Consider the following 21605-nt stretch of genomic DNA (forward strand, 5'->3'; position numbering starts at 1 on the left):
TTGGTCCGACGCTTGCGGCAAAAAAGACGCAAGTGTCGCACAACGCAACACAAAAAAACGCATGCGTCCCCCATGTTAAGTATAGGGGCGCATGACGCATGCGTCGCCGCTGCGTCGCCGACGCAAACCCGACGCAAATTAGCTTAACGCTAATGTGAACGTAGCCTTATTGCTGAGATTTGACCTTTCATGCACTTTCTGTAATTCTTCCCACATTTTCTTTGCAGTATCACATTTGCATACATGTACAATCTGGTTATCATCTATGCTGAGGGAAATAGTGCTTTGTGCTTTCTGATCAGTCTCTAGCCAATCACCCGGTACTGGGTCAGGCACAGGCTGTTCAATACATTTCCATGTACCCTCTCTTATAAGTAACATCTTTACCTTGAATTTCCAGGAGCTGTAATTGTGATTTGTGAGACTTGGCACTGTGTACTTCACTGCATTCCTTTCTGTAGACATTCTTGTCTCTTGTACCACCTTTTTTTGTTTGTTTGTTACTGGCCCTTTAAGCTGCGCTGTCCGGTGCTCTGTACACTGCGGTACCTTTGCGTTCCGGTGTCCTTGTATTCCGGGGGTTCCTCTGTGCTGTCTGCGCTTGGCTCGCTGCTTATTCCGGTGACTGGGCTTTTTACCATTTACTTTCCGGTGGCTGGGCCCATAACCTGTTAGCCGGAGTATTACCACAGCAGCGCGTGTTGCTTCATATAAGCAGCAGAATCCAACGTAAGGCAAACTGTGTTTAATATATGCAGCTTGAACTGGAACAAAATAAGAAAGCTTTGACAGTAACTACCGATATAATCTAGTCCATGTAACACATGTCTCTCTGTGAAGGAAACAGCAGCAGAGTGATGCAATCAGTGAGTGTCCTGTGACCTTTTTTTTTTTACAAACTTTAACAATCACAGCATAGCTGACAAATGAACACTCATAGACATTCAATGCAGACTACAACAGGAATGGAGTTGTTGCATTTAAACTTATTCCAACACACTACTATTGAGGGTGGTGCGCAAGTAGGTGCCCAAACCATATAATCTTATGAAATAACTTGGCACACACGTGATCTGATGCTGGGTGAGGTTTAATAAAGAGAGTACATACAGACGTTTCGGTCATAGACCTTCTTCAATGTACTAAACAAAATAATGAATAACGTAATAAATAAAGTATATACAATAAATACATACAATTAATTAATTAATGGTCTCATGTAGATTCAAAATGAATAGAGGGTACAACTGCTAGAAATTTATCATGTGCTGAATATACCAGTCTCTTATGAAGTGCAGTTGTTATGAAGAAACGTGCCAATAATCATGCACTGGTGATGTGAGAAGGCTTATTCCATAGTGACCGTAGGAGTGAAGATAAAGTTCATGTTACATGTGAAGCTAGTAGGAGAAGGAGAACCTACCCTCTCTCAGGATAAATAGTCTGTTAAGCGGATTATTTGGGGGAAATAGACCTGTAAATGTATACACAGCGTCTCAGACTAATAGATTATATGGGCATAATGCAGGTGGTAATAAGAAACAACATACCCCTTGTAATTCCCATTGGGAGTAGTTACAGGCTGTGTGTCAGTGTATAGAGAGCGGCGACTGTAACCGCGCCTCCAGCACTGACTGACAGCCAGTCCTAATGCTGAGCTGCAGTCAGGCAGTGCGGGGGTGTGGTTACAGCCGCCACTTTCTATACATAGAGCGCCACTCCCGAAATTGAAACCAAAATGCTGCCAGGGGTAATAAAGTAAATTTTCTCCCGCATAGGTCAAAGTGCAGGCGCCGGGCGGCCTTACAACCCTATTAACTTGCAACCTGGTTTACCCCATATCTGCAGGTCAATAGGATTTTTTTAGGTGATGGGTGCCCTTTAAATAAAATAGGTTTCTTGCAAAAAAATATGTAAAATTACTCATCAAAAAAGCCAACGTGGATACGTACCCTAAATTGATTGCTCCTTAAAGGAGTTGCTCAGGTTAAAAAAACAAAACAACAACATGGCTCTTTTCTTCAAAAGGCAGAGCCCCACCTGTCTGCAGGTTGCGTTTATTATTACTGCTTAGCTCCATTGAAGTGAATAGAGCAGAAGATGCTAAGCACAACCTGCAGACGAAGGTGGCGCTGTTTTTTTTGAAGAAGGCAGACTTTCTTTTATAGATCTGGACACCCCCTTTAAGTCGTGTATGGCTTTAAAATTTTCATCTGTTTTTTTTGATTATTGCATTGTGTTTCTCACGACATCAGCTAAGTATAGAGTCCTACAGCTAATGCTCCATGGGAGAAAACAGTGTAAACGAGCTCTTAGATACTTTCTCACAATTACCACCTAAGAGAGGTCACTACTCCATTAGTTAATGTATTGAGCCTTACAAGACCAGAGATACACACCCATCCAGGAACTCGGCTACAAGCACACTGTTTCGGGGTGTTTGCCTCTCATCAGTGTAAAGCCAAGTCTGATGGTTGAGTGCAACGACGTTAAGGCAACGTTTGGGAAGTACCAGTTCTTTTTAGGAGCAGAAAATGTATAAACAGGTCATATAAAGATGTGATATGCTGTAACCAGATGAACACTGTGCACATAGGCGACATAGACAAATGTGTCTGTTATTCGTCTGATTCTTCTGCTGTTCAAAATTATTATTTTCTAAAAGGGCCTTCATCATTTACATAGCCATAAGACAATTCACCGTGATGTGAAGGGGAACAATATCCTACTAACCACAGAAGGAGGGGTCAAACTTGTGGATTTCGGTAAGTCTGTACAAGTTCTTGTTAAAGCTGTGTGCCCATTATAGCGCAAGTATCAATGAGAAGAAAGCCCAAAAGCAAAGAGAACCGCGAGCCCCTGGTTTCAGTGCAGGTTCCAAACCACCTAGAACAGAGGCAAAGAGCTATTTCTACCTCCATTAACCTTAAAGGCGTTTTCCAGATTTACTATATTTATGACCTATACTCTGGAAAAATCATTAAAGGGGTTGTCCACTATGCAGACAACCCCTTCTGAATCCCTATGTTTCCCCCAGTAGTATAATAACACCTATACTCACCTCCGTTGCTGTTCTAATAGGGTTAGAACTGGCTCTCCCGAGGATCGCATGACATTGTAATGTCACACAATCCTTGTGGCCTATCAGTGCTGGCTTCAATCTCCTTTTCAATGGATGCAATTGAGGAAGGAAGGAAGTAGGAGCTGCGGCTGAAGAAAGGGAAATTGAAACAAACGCTGATTGGCTGCTGGTATTGCATGACATAATAATGCCATGCGATCCCCGGTGTCAACACCACTGGAACGGCGCCGGGATGAGTATAGGTGTTATTATTTTGCTGTGGGTAAACATAAGGATTCAGAAGGAGTTATCTGAGTGGAGGATAACCCTTTTAATATCAGATCGATGGGGGTCAGATACTTGGTACCCACCCCCCCAAAAATCAGCTGTTTTCAGAGTTGGAACAGCACAGCTCCATACACTGTGTAGTGGGCGTTCCCAGTACTGCAGCCCAACTCCTGTTTGAAAAGTAATGGTAATGTGGCAGTCTCAGACAATATTAAAGGTTAGCAATGTATTTTGTTCCCTATATAATAAATGTTTTCATGGCTTTCAAAGGTCCTTATAAAAAATATTAACAGTATGTAATTCCTGCAGGTGTATCAGCGCAGCTAAGTAACACTCGCCTCCATAGGAATACATCAGTGGGGACTCCTTTCTGGATGGCACCAGAGGTTGGTTACACTTTTTTATAAATTGATGTAACAATAACAGTTATAATAAAATAATGTCGTATTAATAGCTGTACCATAAACTATAGCACATGTTTACTAATATAAATACTAATATTATCCTCTATGAAGAGTAAAAAATCAAGAAGCAGAGAATTTTTTTTTTCTTGTTGATGCGAGTGGAAGCTCCATTTAAGCACTAAAATGATTCATCCAAGACGATTTCATGATTTCTTTATAACCTCAGACTGAACAAAGTGGCTCCAGAAGACCAATGTTGTTCCTGCCGCTGTTCCCTACTTGTTATTTGTTACCAGTATTTCAAGGCACTCAATAAAACCTTTTTTTCAGCAATCTGAAAAATGACTCATTTTAATGATTGTTACAGCATTTCTCTTGCACACATAAATGCAGCGGCCCCCAAACACAGGGCAGCGGGGTACCCGGTACCGGGTCTCTCTGTCTCGGTTCTGGGGATGTCACGGTGGCTCGACCCGGTCTTTGGCCGTGCTAAGGGGCGCCCAATCAAACGAGTAGGTAGCAGTCTGTCAAGTGTTCGTGACGCCACCTGTGGTATTCGGTCAGGATGACTGACGCTGCTAGGGGTCCGCTGGGGTGATGGAATGGCAGCTAGATGGGGTAACTTCCCAAAGGTGAAGTATGTCCCCAGGGCTTCCCAGAGGTGTAGATGGTGATGGTGTAGATCGCAGTAAATAACGAGGACACAGGGTTGCAGTCTCTTTACCTCTTTACTGAAGGCTTCGGCATCCGCAATCCAGAGCACTGCTAACAGGGCTGGCTGAGACCGGCCGGTCCGAAGGCACATCCAGAGTTCCCTTTGCAGGTGGAAATCGATAGCCTTCCTACTTGCGCCTGTGTGTTGTAGTACTTCCCTGCTGAGCACCACGGGATAGTCCTCACAACTCTTGTATCTGTTTCTGATGTTCTCTCTCTCCGTCCCCCAGTTTGGATAGGACGCACCCGCATGACGGGGTAGGCCTGGAGTTATTTTATAGGGACCCTAGAGACGCCCCTCTCCCACAATTGCCTCCGTAGTCTGCTTAGGTGAAAAGGTGAGACAGCCAACCTAGAGTTAACTGTCCTGCCGTAGTTGGAGTGATGCGTAGAACCTATTACTCCATCGGCGTTCTGGCCGCCGGCTACGCGCCTCAGTAGGATGTTGTCTCGATCTTAGGGCACGACTCCTCCCGGTATTATCTCCTAGTGCTGTGATCTCGTTTCTCACTTCTCCACAATATACTCCGCTTCTTGTCCTTTCTTAAGATGCCGCCACAATGAAGTGCAGGCGCAGCTCCGTAATGATCTGTCTCTTGCTAGGCCACTGTCAGGATGCCACCCCTGACAGGGACCCCCCTGAGTCTTCCCAAGCAACGCTCCCCTCTCACTAGATGCTACCTGGGCAGAACCAAGTCAGCTTCTCTCTAACTTCCTATCCAACCCCCAGTTTTACCAGAGTGTGAGGAGTGGCCTAATACATAGTACCCTTTGCTCCCCCTGGTGGCCGGAGTGTGAAGTGTAATGTGTGACTGTGATACCTGGTCAGGTGAACTCTTTTAGTACAATCAGACGTACCATCACTCCCCTTAGTGGCAGAGCGACGTTACTGCAACGACCAGACTCTGGAGCGCTGCATCAACTTTTGCTTGGACGATTGGATTACCGTCGTGATTCTATAACAATTTTTTTTACAAATGTCGCTTTCTTTTTGTTATCATTCATACATGTTCTTCGGTTTTTGCATTTTACCAATTTTCTTTCCAGTAATCAAAGACCATAATGCTAAAAGAAAGGTTTTATATTTGTATTGTATAATTTACAATATGTTAATATATGAAATCATTGAGTAGTGAGGGGGATTCGGGGAAGCAATTATTTTTTTACTTTCATTTTATTTATTTTATTTTCCCCAAAGCCCAGGCAAGATCATTGAAGACTTTACTATTTTGATGTCACTGCTGTCATTGTCACTGCTAAGGCTGTTGTCTTACTATAGAGGCGGTCCTGAAAGGGGTGGTCCAAAATACAAATTCAATTTAATCCTAAATCTCTATTTAATGCCATAATCAAATCATTTTCCAATATGCTTTAATTAAAATTTCCTATCCTTCCCTAACTGTGCTGTATAACTGCTTTTCTTTTTTTTATAACATCCTTTTTGATGATGCTTTGAGAATCCCAGTACATGCCAGTAGAATCAAATGAAGTGTCATCAGTGACATTCATTTCAGGGGCTGGATTAGTCCCTTTTACTTAATTTTTGGATGTGCACAATGACAGTGCACTCTCTTGACGGCTTAGGTCAGTAGTAATGAGCTGGCAACAGAGCGCACTGTCAGTTGGCACTGTTAGACCAATACCTAGTTTACAGAGACTATTGCTGCCCTCACACGTGACATCGTGTCAGTGCCTGCTCTCCCAGTGCTTGCATCACATTGTTATGTCACGAGAGCCCTGCAGTCAACCAATGGTCTCTTCCATCTGACTTTCTTCGGACAAAACTGACACTGCTTTCGGCTTTTCCAGGATGTCAGTAACATCTGAAGGTAGTGAAAGAGAAGCAGCTGCTGGGCTTGCGTGACATAACAATGTCATGAGAGCCCCGGGAGAGCAGACACCGACATCACAGTAAAGGAGTCCGCATTGAAGGTGAGAAGAGCTGTTATTATTTTACATGGGGAAAAGAGTGATTGAAAAAGGCATTGAAAAAATCACGCTTCTGTTGGGGAACAAGGAAAGCTTGAAAAAAAGAGGATTTCCTCCCATGAATAAATAGCTTGACCTTTTTGTCTCTGGTCAATAGAGTTCCATATTATGGAATAAAGATATTTAAGATTTAATAAAAATGAATCATAAGTCGGGCACATTCATTAATAGTGAAAATTCTGTAGATATTTTCAGAATTTCATGTCCCAGGATTCATTGAAAGAAAATGAAAGACAATAGTTTGTTTTTATTGTTTTGATAGGTCATAGCGTGTGAACAGCAAGTGGATACAACATATGATGCAAGATGTGATGTCTGGTCTGTAGGCATTACAGCCATAGAACTAGGAGATGGCGATCCTCCACTGGCAGACTTGCATCCTATGAGAGCCCTCTTTAAGATACCAAGGTACTGTGCCAATTTAAAGTTAGCGGACAATTTTTCTTAACTTAAGTGTGTGTATTTGGCGCTAAAAATAATTTTTGCAATTCAATTTAATTAAAAATGTTGCACAGTTTTGTTTTTTCAGACTCTTTGTTTTCCTGCATCTTCAACTTTGATGTGGTCTGTTGTCATACGTCAGCTGAGAGGAGCTCAGAAATAAAAAAAAACAGATTAAAGAGTTCCAAACAATACCATTGAACAATCAGAATGATTGACTGATGCTTTCTCAGTTTTGTACATTCTGCAGTTAGAAGTAGTAAGTGTAACACAGAAGCTAAGAAACGCGAATGCTGCAAATGGTTTAATGAGACCAATTACAAAAATGATTTTCAGCGAAGAAAAATAGATGCATTTAAGTAAAAAAACAAATTGTCCCCAAAAGTGAACATCCCCTTTAAAGATATGAGATAAGCTGATCTTAAGTCCTACTTTTGGGCACCAACAAATCCTGAGTGTGGAGCTCTGAAGTGTTCCTTTTTGAAAAAGCAATAGCTGGGCATGCATGACACTAATCCATTTATTGTCTATGGGACTGCGCTGTACTCGCGTATCTGCGGCAATAATGTACACAGGGAATGGAGCGGTGGTGCGCATGCTTGACTCCCGCTTTACTCAAACTGGGATAAGTGGAGGTCTCAGCTGTGAAGGGATCCTGAGCAAGTTATCACCCATCCCATGGATAGGTGATAATGGTCAAGCTTGTTACAACCTGGAAAACTTTAGGCAAATCCAACGCACTGTGTTATGTCCAATGCTGCACTCAAAGGGGTTGTCCAATTAGTTTTAATAACTATGGGTCTAAGTCTAAGGCCAGTGTCACACTAGGCGTAGGGAAATACGGTCCGTATTTTAAAGGCGTAATACGCAGAAATGATCCCAAAACAGTGATCTGTATTCAACGCGAGGATGCGATTTTTTCTCTAAAAATTATCCGTGTGTCATCCGTATGGCATTCGTACGGTGAGATTTTCTTGCCGGCTTGCAAAATGGACATAGAATGGATCCATGGGCTCAAATATTCGTGAAAACATATATACAGTCTATATATATATATATATATATATATATATATATATATATATATCAGTGAGACACATATATACTGTATATATTTATATTTACAGCGCTAGATAGCTTAAAAGCCGGTAATTCAATTATTCAATTGCCGGCTTTTTCCTTCTCCTTCCCAAACCCAACAGGATATGAGACATGGTTTACATACAGTAAACCATCTCATATCCCTTACTTTTTACATATTCCTCACTACTAATGTTAGTTAAATGTGTGTGCAAAATTTGGGGGCTCTATGGGTGTTAAAATAAAGGGTTAAATCACAGAAAAAATTGGCGTGGGCTCCCGCACAATTTTCTCCGCCAGAGTGGTAAAGCCAGTGACTGAGGGCAGATATTAATAGCCTAGAGAGGGACCATGGTTATAGGACCCCCCCTGGCTAAAAACATCTGCCCCCAGCCACCCCAGAAGAGGCACATCTGTAAGATGCGCCTATTCTGGCACTTAGCCTCTCTCTTCCCACTCCCGTGTAGCGGTGAGATATGGGGTAATGAAGGGTTAATGCCACCTTGCTATTGTAAGGTGACATTAAGCCAGATTAAAAATGGAGGCAGGTAGTTGTTAACAAAGGCATCTACCTGCCTTCTCTACTCGGCGCTGGCTCATATCAGTCATTGACCGCTCCTGCTAGAGATTCAGCAGCTCCATGTCAACAGAACAACTATTCCTCTACTGGGCTGCTCTATCGATGGTGCCAACATCATGATGGTTGTGAGACGGCTCCCTGCAGTTGGGCAGCGGGAAACCAACTGTCAATCAGCATGAGGTCAGCAGTCACGCCCTGTCAACAGAGCAGAGCTCTTAGTGGAAGCTGCTGAATCGCTGGCAGGAGCCGTCACAGGTCACTCTGTGCAGGCAGAGTTTGTGTCAGGCAGTCAAAAACATTTAAGCGGATGCGCCGCTCTTGATGCTCAGGTGAAGCTACTCCACAGTGTATGGGTTCTGCCCAGGGTGTTTATTTTATGTTGCAGCTTTTAACTTTATTTTTCACGTGACACACAGTAGCTATATGAAGTCTTCTGTTTTGCGGGACGAGTTATAGTTTTCAATGACCCCATTCACTTTATCATATAACGTCCCGAAAAAATGGTGAATGATTGAAAAAAATGCAATTCTGTTATTTGTTTTTTGGATTTCACTTTTACGTCATTCATTGTACAGTAAAAATGACTTGTGAATATGATTCTTCAGGTCAGTACAATTGCGACAATACCAAACTTATAAGATTTTGTTATGTTTATTTTTTATTTGCTAAACAAACTTCAAAATTTTGCAAAAAAAAAAAAAAAAAATTGTTCACGCTGCTATTTCCTGAGACCCGTAACTTTTTATTTTTTTCAGGTATATGGAGATGTTGTTTGGGTTTTTGTTGTCTGGCGACCTGGCATGTTTATTGCTACCATTTTTGGGAACATACGATGTTTTGATTGCTTTTTAGTGCATATTTTTAGGGAAGTGCTGCATCTGAAAAACATCAGTTCTGTCGTTTCAATTATTTTTTCCTTTTTGGTGCTTTGTGTACAGTTTAAATATTTTTAGAATTTGTTAGATTGGACTTTTACGGACACAACAATTATCATATAAGGGTTTTTTATGTTTATCTTTTTTTTATTTGAAAAAAGGGAATAATTTAGACTTTCATATTTACTTATTTACACCTCCTAGGAGAATTGAACCTGTGATCACATGTTCTATAGGTACTACAATTCCACCATACTGCATATATAGGAATATTACTGACACTTCATAGTAGCACCAACCTGTCAGCCACGAGACAGCCATTGTAACCTGTTGGCTCGCCCCGATCTTGTCACGGAGGAGAGAAATGATTGGTGCCGGAGTGATCGTGCAAGGCAATTGGACCATTTAAAGGCAGCAGAACTTAAAAGGTTAAACACAGCATGGCTAAACAGTCTGCTCCATACGCCCACACCCGACACAAGATATTCTAGTATGTCCACTGATACGTCCTATGTCGAGAAAGATTTACAGGGGTTGTCCACATTTAGAAAAAACATGGCTGGAATTTTTCCAAAAAACCCCCCAAAAAACAATATCACACCAATCACATCAATGGTGTTTTTTGAAGAAGGCAACAATATTTTTCCAATCCTGGTAACTGGCTGATTCATCTTTTTTTTTGTTATCAGTATCCATCCATCACTGTGTCTGCAGGTATCATAGCATTAATATTAGATTAGATTAAAAAATTAAATAAGTAAAAAAAAATAATAAAACATTGCATTTTATTCAAGAATTGTAATGATAACATTTTGGTTTTACAGGAACCCACCTCCAACTTTGTGTCAACCAGAATTGTGGTCACCTGAGTTTAACGACTTTATTAGCAAGTGAGTGAAACATATTATATTTTTATTAGGCAAGAAAGGTTTATTTTTCAAAAATGCATTTGGTGTTAGAAGAGTTGGAGTTCGGTGGTGGATCACGATGTAGTGGTTATTTCGACGGTAGCACGACTCGACTTTATCTGGTGCAAACAATATTTTATCTTATTACCACGTTACTGCAGACTGCACCAATGTGTAGAGGTACATAGATTTTAGCTCCTTCAATAGTTTACGGTACCACCCTCATTGATCTGAAGGTAAAGTTGTACATATAATTTGGTGAGTTTTGATAATCTGGGAGACAAGGCCAGAAGAATCCATAATAACAGCAAATTACCCCTTACCTCCGCAACAGCGACAATTTACTTAATTTGGTTGTCCAGATCTTATCTAGTGATAAAACTATATCTTTATGAGATCGATGGGGGTTCGGGATTCAGAAACCCCACTTATTGACTGTTTGTAGTTCCTGATGCTTCATTATTACACATAACATAATGTCCATCTTGTTTATGAGCATCTATGGTTTGATCACTTTGCCTGTGTGGATTGGATACCGACATCTGATGAGAGTTTCATGTCAATCGCGACTTTAGAAATATGTTTACTTAGAAAATTGGTGACGTTCAATACTTATTTCACCTGCTGTAGCTGTACTGAGCAGTGTAGCTGTGAATCTAGGTCTAGGGTAAGTTAAAACACTTACTAGAAAGCTGCAGCACCAAATGTTGCTTCTCTCTCACTTTTCTACACCAACCTCCTTCCCACTGTCCTTTCCAAAGATTTCAATTGGCAGCTGTAATCTGATGCCTAACTGTGTTGCCAGTTGATCAAGATGGATAATAGGATCAGTGATGAGCGAACGTCCTCAGATGAGGTGTTATATCAGCATGCTCGGGTGCTATCCGAGTGTCTTCGGCATGCTCAAATAATATGGTCGAGTCCCCATGGCTGCATGTTTCGTGTTTTTTAGAGAGCCGCAACTTATGCAGGGATCGCCAGTTTGTTAAGCAATCCCTGCATGTGTTGCAGCCATCGAACAGCCACAAGACACGCAGCCGCGGGGACTCAAACATATTTTTCGAGCACGCCGAAGTCATCCATAACATAACATCTTATCCCAGCATGTTCGCTCATCTATATTATATTTTTGAGAGTGTATGATGAGTTCATTCCTGACACATGGGAAGAAGTAAGAAGTGACTCATAAGTGGAGAAAGCAGCAGAATTTCCTAATGATACTGTATATTACATAGTTTCATATATTAGCTTGTCCTATTGATTTGTGCAGTCTATTGAAATAACAGTGACTATTTAATATGTATTATATAGTAGTAATAACTGTATGATTGTGTTATTATGTGGCGTATACGGCTGTTATTGGTCACTGAACGTCGTGTTACTTGTGCATTCCTTAAAATGTCTGTTACTGTGAAAAAGTCTTTCTGTATACTGTGCTGCAACTCGTGTTCACTCTGAACATCCTATGCAATGACTAAATCTCTTTTGCATATCTGCATATTTATCACACGAATGCAAATTTCCAGATGCAAACTTAACTAAGAATTTGGTATTTTTATTTTTTTCCGCAAGCAAATCAGTATCAGGTATAGATCCAAACAGAGCTATTCAAAGTAGCAGGATTTTCTAGGGTGGCTGCTCTTTAAACATTACGCGTTATGTCTTCGGACAGTGGGAAGATTGATTTTTACCTCTTTATGTAAATTTGGGATTTAGATTTTGATTTTTAAATATTGTCTACTTTTATGTATACATAGTATTCTAATCCTGTTATGACTGTTTTGTAGACACTTACCTGACCCAAAGCTTGTGAAAATACCTAAAATATTCCCTCCTAACACACAGAAAAAGAGGTGGTATCCAAAATACCTGAATACTCAAGCGGCGTCCTGCTGCCATAGCCGGGTGTAAATTTCCCAGGTTGGATGATGTCATCAGAGCGCAGGAGACGAGACTGGCCCTTGGCATCGAATTTGGCACAGATGAATAACAACATATTTACTTATCCCTAAAATACATGAAATGGGTATAATCGCTGAATATCTGACTACTTAGACCCCCGCTGATTTTGATACCAGGAGACCCAACATCTTTTGTGGAAATGGAACAATAGTGAGCATGTGTGACAGCCACCATAGTGATCGCACATGCTCAGTATTACTCTATTCACACAGGGGACTTTGGGACTTCCCTTCTATGTTAATAATAATCATTTTATTTCTATAGCGCCAACATATTCTGCAGCACTTTACATTTTAGAGAGGACTTGTACAGACAATAAAAGACATTATAGCATAACAATAATAACATAAATCAACAGATACCAAGAGGAATGAGGGCCCTGCTCGCAAGCTTACAATCTATGAGGAAATAGGGGAGATATAAAAGGTGGATGGTAACAATTCCTTTCATTGTTCTGACCAGCCATAATGTAAGAAATCAGGTGTTCACGTAGTGCTGCATGAACCGGTTACCAACCAGTATGGGTAAAAGTACAGACACAGAGGGCTATTAAATGCATAACATGTGTGAGAACACGACATGAGGAACCTGGTTATGGTGAAAATTTTTAATGGGCAACACAGAGATAGTTAAATAAATGTGTTGAGGTGGTAGGCCAGCCTGAAAAAATGCATTTTTAGGGACCACTTAAAACTGTTGGTACTGGGGATTAATCGAATTATCCTGGGTAGTGCATTCCAAAGAATTTGCGAAGCATGTGAGAAGTCTTGGAGACGGGAGTAAGAGGTTCTGATTATTGAGGATGCAAACCTCAGGTCAATAGCAGAACAAAGGGCACATGGAGGAGATGTAGGGTGGTGCTGAACCATGGAGAGCTTTGTGGGTGAGAGTGATAAGTTTATACTGAATTCTGGAATGGATGGGTAACCAGTGCAATGACTGGCACAAGGTGTAATTGGTGTAACGGTTGGTGAGGAATATAATTGCAGCATTCAAGACAGATTGGAGCGGGTAGAGTTTGGTAAGAGGGAGACTGATTAATAGAGAGTTACAATAGTCCAGACGAGAATGAATGCTCATGCTCGACGGAGAACCCAGTGGTTAAATTACCAGTGATCATAAAATCATTGCCTATATTGTAAGTAGAACATATATGCTGTTTATTGAACAACCCCTTAAAGTTCCCAGTCACTCCATAACAGACATACAAAGCCAGTCACTACTACTGGTATCTGCTGGTAAATCTAGAAATTAGAAATTAGCGAATCAATTCCATGTAAATCGAATTCATGTTAAATTTTTAGGAATTTGTCACAAATTTGACCAATTAGTATTTCACGTTGTTTGAAATGTTCAAAACGGCCACTGCCATTTCACGCATTGCAGAAGATTGCATTGGCTATGACAGCCGCAACTGGGAAACTTAGTATGTGGCAGTGGCAAAAAAATTGCGGCAAAGTTACACATGCTCGCTTCATGGTCAAGTCCTTAATTTGATTGTGGAATATTTTTAAGCAAATATACTGACATGAACAAGATCATGCTCCTGACCAGAAAAGTGTGTGACCACTTCATCTGTTCTTACATGGAGAAGAACATCCGATAGAATTTTCAGTGATAGAGCCGCATGATTGAGGCTGATTTGCGTTTTGCAATTCAATGGAATTCAGCACTGCATAAGCAGGATGCGTGTCCTTTACTACTAGTGATGAGCGAGTATACTCGTTGCTTGGGTGGTCTCTGTGTATTTGTGACTGCTCGGAGATTTTTTTTTTTTCAACGCAGCTGCATGATTTACAGCTGCTAGACAGCCTGAATAAATGTGGGGATTCCCTAACAACCAGGCAACCCCCACATGTACTCAGGTTGGCTAGCACCATTAAATCATGAAGCTGCGTTGACAAAAACTAAATCTCCGAGCAGTCACAAATACTCGGAGACCACCCGAGCATGCTGGGAAAAATCCGAGCAACGAGTATACTCGCTCATCACTATTTACTATGACTAAGCCAACAAAATTAGCAAAATTAGCAAAATTTGTTCATAGTGACAGTTGTGGCATCAGCATAATTCCTCCCAGTAGTGTTCAGGTTTCACGGGGTTTGGGGTTTTCATGGGTGTGGCGCCGAAGTGGGATCAGTCACCGGTCTGTGTTTGGAGAGTGGCTGTTGTAACCGCGCCCCTAACACTGACTGACAGGCGGCCATACTGCTGAGCTTCTATCAGTCAGTGCGGGGCGGCACAGTTACAGCCGCCATTGTCTATATACAGAGTGAACTGAACCCGCGCCAGTGGCACCCCCATAAATGAAACCCGAATGCTATCAGTAGGAATAAAGTTTACTTGCTCCCAACAATGGGAGTCTAAGTGCCGGCACTAGGCAAGTTCAGATTGCTATTAACCTGCAGATTAACCCCATATCTGCAGGTTAATATCATTTTTTCACAATTTTGACTGGGAATTGGATCAAGACTATATTTCCTGTTGTCTGGACACCAGAAAGCAACAGACTGTACAAGGTTAAAGGACAGACAGTGACACAAGAATGGATGGTCGCCATCAAGTCCTGTGCATTGCATTCATGATTTATAAAATTCATGGTCCATCCAGGTTTGATGTGTACCACAAATCTCGTGAAATGAATTATTAGCTTGCCCCTGCGCAGAAAATGTCAGTCTTTCATCTGAACTTGCTAGCAGCAAAAAAATGCTGATCACAGACAATTTGCATGCTAAGAAGCTTGGAACAGGTTAGATACAGTCCTAGGAGACCTCGGAGTGTTGCACACGTCTTTTCAGAGCAATTGAGGAGCTTTGCAATACTCATGATTAAATCATCTGCAAATTATCTTTTTGGGAAAATTTGGCAAAGCTGGCGAATATTGATTTAAAAAGTTTTGCATATCTCTACTGCTTCTGAAGCCTGGTGATTGTTTCTGCTAGAATGAGAAGGGACTATCTTATCGAGTCTGAGGTACGATATAGTATAATACTAAGGAATGCCTTTTCAGAAAGTAGCAATATTCTCTGCTATTCCATATTTTGACGTACAGTTTTTATATAAAAAGCCATATTTAATATTTCATATTTTGCATTTCAGGTGCCTTACCAAAGATTTTGAAAAGCGTCCTATGGTTTGTGATCTTTTGGAACATGCTTTCATTAGGCAAATTAGACATAATGAAATAGCACTTCAGAAGCAGCTAATGGAATTCATAGATATCCACCAGCAAATGGGGATAATGGAGAAGAAGAGGTAAACAACGTATTTCTGCTTATCGGGGAAACATGAGTGACTGCTCTGCATATACTGTGCCCAGGAAGCGCTGTCATATCGCTCTGCTTAATCTGCACATTCTGCTCTAAATGGAGTTTCATTAAGATTCATTTTCTCTAAATTACAGAGGAAACAAGCAAAGTGCATTAACCAGACGTGGAAATATATTGGCCTTTTATGCCATAGCAAAAAGGAAAGTCTATAAATAGTGTATTAAAGAAAAATCCGTATACTTGGAAATTGGCAACTTGCTTATTAAATATTGCCCGATTCTAACGCATCGAATATTCTAGAATATTCTGACTGACAGAACGTGTTCAGTGAGCGTGACTGAACTATGTCGCCCTGTGACTGACAGAACTTATTCAGTAAATGTGACTGAACTATGTGGTACTGTGACTGACAGAACTTATTCCGTAAACGTGACTGAACTACATGCACTGTGACAGACAGAACTTGTTCAGTAAACGTGACTGAACTATGTGGTACTGTGACTGACAGAACTTATTCTGTAAACGTGACTGAACTACATGCACTGTGACAGACAGAACTTGTTCAGTAAACGTGACTGAACTACGTGGTACTGTGACTGACAGAACTTATTCCGTAAACGTGACTGAACTACATGCACTGTGACTGACAGAACTTGTTCAGTAAACGTGACTGAACTATGTGGCACTGTGACTGACAGAATGTCTTCAGCAAAAGTGACTGAACTATGTGGCACTGTGACTGACAGAACTTGTTAAGTAAACGTGACTGAACTACGGCCGGACTGCGCCTGTCGCTGACTGGTCGCGGGCGGCTGGCGCAACCAATCAGCGACCCGGGATTTCCATTACAGACAAACAGAAAGAATTAGATGATTATATAGTAGATTAGTAGAGATGAGAGAGAAACTCCAAAGTTTGGGTCTCCCTTGATCTCTATGGGGTTCAAGTTTGGTTACAGTTCCTGCACCCGAACCGAACTTTGGACTAAGGTTCGGACAAACTCGAGCTTATACGGGTCCACTCATCCCTAACTATTAGCACTTATTTTTTGCACAAATTTATTATTTAAAGGGATAATTTTATTAATCAGAATAATGGTGTGACTGTATAGATCCAAGTGCAACACTAAAAATGATACCTAACTTGTAGTAATACCATTTGCCAGTCCTGGGAAATTAAGCTTTAAAGCCATATGTAAATTAGCTTGAAAATGCTCTGGGGGCGTGCTGATGTACTTTGCATGGACACGCCCCTAGTTCACTTTCAGGCTAATTTGCAAGTGGATTTAAAGGTTGATAACTCAGCGCTAGCTCATAGAATTACTACAAGAATGGTATCATTTCCACTCATGTACTCGGACCTATACAGGCGTAACACTGGTGTAATTAGAAAAAATGTTCTGACAGATTCCTTTAAAGAGATCATGTCAGTTCCCATGTCTGTATTAGTACATAGATTAAATTAAATGAAATAATGAAATAAAATAACAATTCTAAACATCTTTGCCGAGAACACATTGCTTTTCCTCCTGCAGATATACAAACAAATTGACAACTTGGTGTCACCATTTCCTTCATACATAGAGTGTGTAACTAGAATCTCTTATTAAATGGAATCTGTCACCAGGTTTTTACCACCTAATCTGAGAGCAGCATATTGTAGAGACAGAGAATATGATTCCAGTGATGTGTTACTTACTAGTCTGCTTGCTCTAGTTTTGATAAAATCACTGTTTTATTATCAAGAGATTATCACTAGAGGACAAGTAAACCTGCTGCCATGTAGTCCTCCATATTCATGAGTTCTGTATATCTCAGTCCCCACAACTGATTAGAATCTTTCTGCCTATGCACAGTGTACGCAGGAAGCGGCCAATCAGTGGTGTGGGCGGGGTTATACAGAGCTCAGCATTGAGAGAACTGCTAGATCTACAGCAGAGAAAACAACAATTTTATCAAAACTACAGCAATCAGCCCAGTAAGTGATACATCACTGGAATCAGAGTCTCTGTCCCTACATCATACTTCTTCCAGATTACATAGCAAATAGCCTGGTGACAGATTCCCTTTACCAATGATTAGAAAATATCAGGCTGGGTTCACATGCTGTGTTGATAACAGAGAAAAACATGAACCCGCATGATACATTTTCGAAAACCACAATCACAAAAATCACAAATAAAGTTAAAAAAAAAGATCACACAAAAAAATGCAATTATTATTTCCAAAGATGCTGTATGTGAAATCACTCCAAACATGAATGTCTCGCCATGTAATAGTTCCGGTCACAATTAGACATTTCTTTTTTTTTTTCTAGGGGAGTTTGTATTTATTCAAAGTACACATTCGGTCACCATGACTCTCCTGACAAACAGTAGTGTATGTTCTGCTAGGTATATCATTTGCCTGCAGATGAGGCTTTTTTACATTGAACCAGATATTCACCGCTCTCATGCGAACCAGTAAACAACTCGACAGAAGCTACGATCCTTCATGTATTTCACAGTAGTGCACATAGTAAGGCAAACAATCTCAACCTTCTAAGCTCGTGGTCAAAAGTTCTGGTGTATCTGTTCGAATTTTAAAGATTTTATTTTTTATTATTTGGAGACCATCTGGAGGATAATACTTGGGTTTTGGTGTCTAGGCATGAGAGGATTCATACGAAGAAAGGCATCTTCAGAGAGTCTATGACATCCAACCTGAATGATGTGGATGACTTGGCAACCTTAGAGGTCCTGGATGAGGTATGGTTTTAGCATTTTGAAGTATAAAATGTAAATATTTGCTATTATTATTATTATTATTGGTTTTTATGTTATTATTAGAAGTAGTTAGTCCAAGACTAAGATGGACCCGATGACCCAGGAGGTCCCTTCCAACTCTACCATTCTATGATTCTATGATTTTCATGCACCACTGGTGGCTCCGAGTCCGTGCTGACTTCGTTAGACCCCCCACAAGGTCCACAGCCATAGAAAATCCAAGATTCCGAGACAGCAGAGAAAATAGGGATAACATTACAGCCATTTTTTTAATAGTCGTTGCTTCACTTGTCTACCTCAGTTGTATTTCGCCAATTGGAATAAAGGTTATGTTTTATCTCCATTTTCTCTGGTTTCACGTAATCTTGGATTTTCTATTATTAGAAGTAGTAATAGTCTTTTGTAGTTTACTCATCCCAGGCAGTAATGGTATATTGTTAGGATATGCCTCCAATATCTCATTGGCTCCAACCACTACAAGTGACAGATACTTCTGGATGTCCACATGGATTGCCACCATAGTCAATATCCAAAGATGTGCCATCAATATCCGACATGTAATAAATCCTTTAAGAGCTATCAAATGAAACTCAGCTACTGAAAGCCACATGAATGATGGTCCTCCAAAATGTCCAGTCTTTGGTTTGAGGCATTGAAATGGCTAATTCATCATTTCTACTCTATGACCGCATCTACCATGGATGAAAGTCTTCTACTCTGAGCAGAAACCAAATGGTTTTCCCATTGAAAACATTTCTTTTGAATTAGGTGCCCATATACTGAATGTTTCGGACATGTTTAACATTGATTGTAGACACCTCATCAGATATCCTGAGAATGCACCAACAAAATCTCTGTTGATGCCAGGTTTTCCATTGATAACCATGACTTTTCAGCTATTCTCATCAACTCTGACATGTTTTTTAGATGGAATGAATGGAGGCATAACTATTTTTGGCGAAAAACTGACCCCACCATTAGCACTAGTGTGAACAGAATCCTACTTGAACAAATGTATAGCTTAAACTAACGTATGAGGTTCCGCTCAAACTTCCTTTAAAGTCTCCGTTCAAGGTCTCCATTGGCAATTTCATCAGGTTTGACAACAACATGAAGCACTAACAAATTATTGGAATTGCATTACTGCTCTAGAGAATGGGTAAAATTAATTTTCTGTGTTGGGCACACATGAATTAGTTAATTTATACACTATGTATCTTCATTTTATTTTTTTTCTAGAGCAGTAAAGCAATTCCAATTTTTCATGCTATAGCGTTATAGAGGGCAGCTTTAATTTTTTAGATACATATGGAAGTGGCATTTTCAGCTTGCGCCTGTTCACACCTGTTCTTCTGTTTGGAAGTGAGGGTCAGACTTTGATATTTGTAATCAGTATTTTTGATCACAGCGTCGTCAAGGTTTCATCAGAATGTCATCAATTGTTCTTTCATGAGAAAGGAAAAATGTTTCTCCATCTTCTCTTATCTATCAGTTAATGAAAAAACGGGCGTCACACTGATGGCATCTGAGTGCTGTTCGATATTTTTCACATACCCATAGACCTTCATTGCCAAGTTCAATGGGACACATGGATCAACATTGGACATCTCTCCAATCCGCAAAAAAAATCACAGATATGTGAAGAGCTCCATAGACTATCATAGATACGAGGGCTATCCGGGACAAGCACAAATAGCACTCGTAACTCGTAAGCAAAAAACTGACATGTGAATGAGCGTTAAGTCTAATATTTTACTATAAAAAAACATTCTTATGATATCACAGGAGACCAAGCCAAAAAACAGACTACTACATCTGTACAGTAAGGGCGTCTGAAAACTGAGCGTATGAAAAATTGTCATAGTTTTATCCAGAAAACGTGGACAATTTTATTCTAATTTTCAACAGATTTTCATCCATGTGCCATCCGTGTATCCCTTTTTTTTGCATCCATGGGACATCGGTGTGTGATCTGTTTCCATACAACTACATTAAAACATATACATGACCACATACAATTTATTATGTTTGTTGAATGGATGTATCCTGGAAAAGAAGGGGAATAACGTGAGCACCATCTAAGCGTATTATATAAGGTCATAAGAACAAAGTTGGGGATAAGAGTGATTTTGCTCACCTTTGGGAGTTGCGCATACAGGCACAACTCTGGAAAGGATATGGCTTTAATAAGGATTAGTGATGAGCGAGTGTACTCGTTGCTCGGGTTCTCTCGAGCACGCTCGGGTGACCTCCGAGTATTTATGACTGCTCGGAGATTTCGTTTTCATCGCGGCAGCTGAATGATTTACAGCTACTAGCCTGCTTGATTACATGTGGGGATTCCCTAGCAACCAGGCAACCCCCACATGTACTCAGCCTGGCTAGTAGCTCTAAATTATTCAGCTTTGGCGATGAACACTAAATCTCCGAACACTAACAAATACCACCACCTGAGCGTGCTCGGGAAAATCCGAGCAATGAGTATACTCGCTCATCACTAATAAGGATCCTCAGTGGTGGTCTGTAGTGATGAGTAAGTGTACTCGTTGCTCGGGTTTTCCTGAGCACTTTCGGGTGATCTCCGAGTATTTGTAACTGCTCGGAGATTTAGTTTTCATCGCGGCAGCTGAATGATTTACAGCTACTAGCCAGGCTGAGTACATGTGGGGGTTGCCTGGTTGCTAGGGAATCCCCATATGTAATCAAGCTGACTAGTAGCTGTAAATCATTCAGCTGCTGCGATGAAAACTAAATCTCCGAGCAGTTACAAATACTCGGAGATCACCCGAAAGTGCTCAGGAAAACCCGAGCAAGGAGTATACTCGCTCATCACTAGTGGTCTGTTGCCAGTGTAGTTGTGGTGGACAATTCCTAGGTAAGGTACCCACTAGTGATGAACGAATGTACTCGTTGCTCGGGTTTTCCAGAGCATGCTCGGGTGGTCTCCAAGTATTTGTAACTGCTCGGAGATTAAGTTTTCATCGCGGCAGCTGAATGATTTACAGCTATTAGCCAGCTTGATTACATTTGGGGATTCCCTAGCAACCAGGAAGCCCCTACGTCTGGAGGAAAGAAGGTTTAAGCATAATAACAGACGCGGATTCTTTACTGTAAGAGCAGTGAGACTATGGAACTCTCTGCTGTATGATGTTGTAATGAGTGATTCATTACTTAAATGTAAGAGGGGACCGGATACCTTTCTGGAAAAGTATAATGTTACAGGGTATATACACTAGATTCCTTGATAAGGCGTTGATCCAGGGAACTAGT

The 21605-nt window shown here is 40.8% G+C and overlaps 1 protein-coding gene across 1 annotated transcript in view; it reads left to right on the plus strand.

Moving 5' to 3' along the window:
• The window catches only part of MYO3A (myosin IIIA), a 165779-nt gene that overhangs the window by 17619 nt on the left and 126555 nt on the right, over positions 1 to 21605 (plus strand). Inside the window, exons 4-9 of the mRNA XM_077268419.1 lie at positions 2666 to 2765; positions 3659 to 3735; positions 6719 to 6864; positions 10257 to 10322; positions 15402 to 15557; positions 18218 to 18317. Of these exons, the coding sequence (XP_077124534.1) occupies positions 2666 to 2765; positions 3659 to 3735; positions 6719 to 6864; positions 10257 to 10322; positions 15402 to 15557; positions 18218 to 18317 (645 nt within the window). The remainder of the gene's footprint in view (positions 1 to 2665; positions 2766 to 3658; positions 3736 to 6718; positions 6865 to 10256; positions 10323 to 15401; positions 15558 to 18217; positions 18318 to 21605) is intronic.

Source organism: Ranitomeya variabilis, chromosome 6 (assembly GCF_051348905.1).
Source record: "Ranitomeya variabilis isolate aRanVar5 chromosome 6, aRanVar5.hap1, whole genome shotgun sequence".
Lineage (NCBI taxonomy): Eukaryota > Metazoa > Chordata > Amphibia > Anura > Dendrobatidae > Ranitomeya > Ranitomeya variabilis.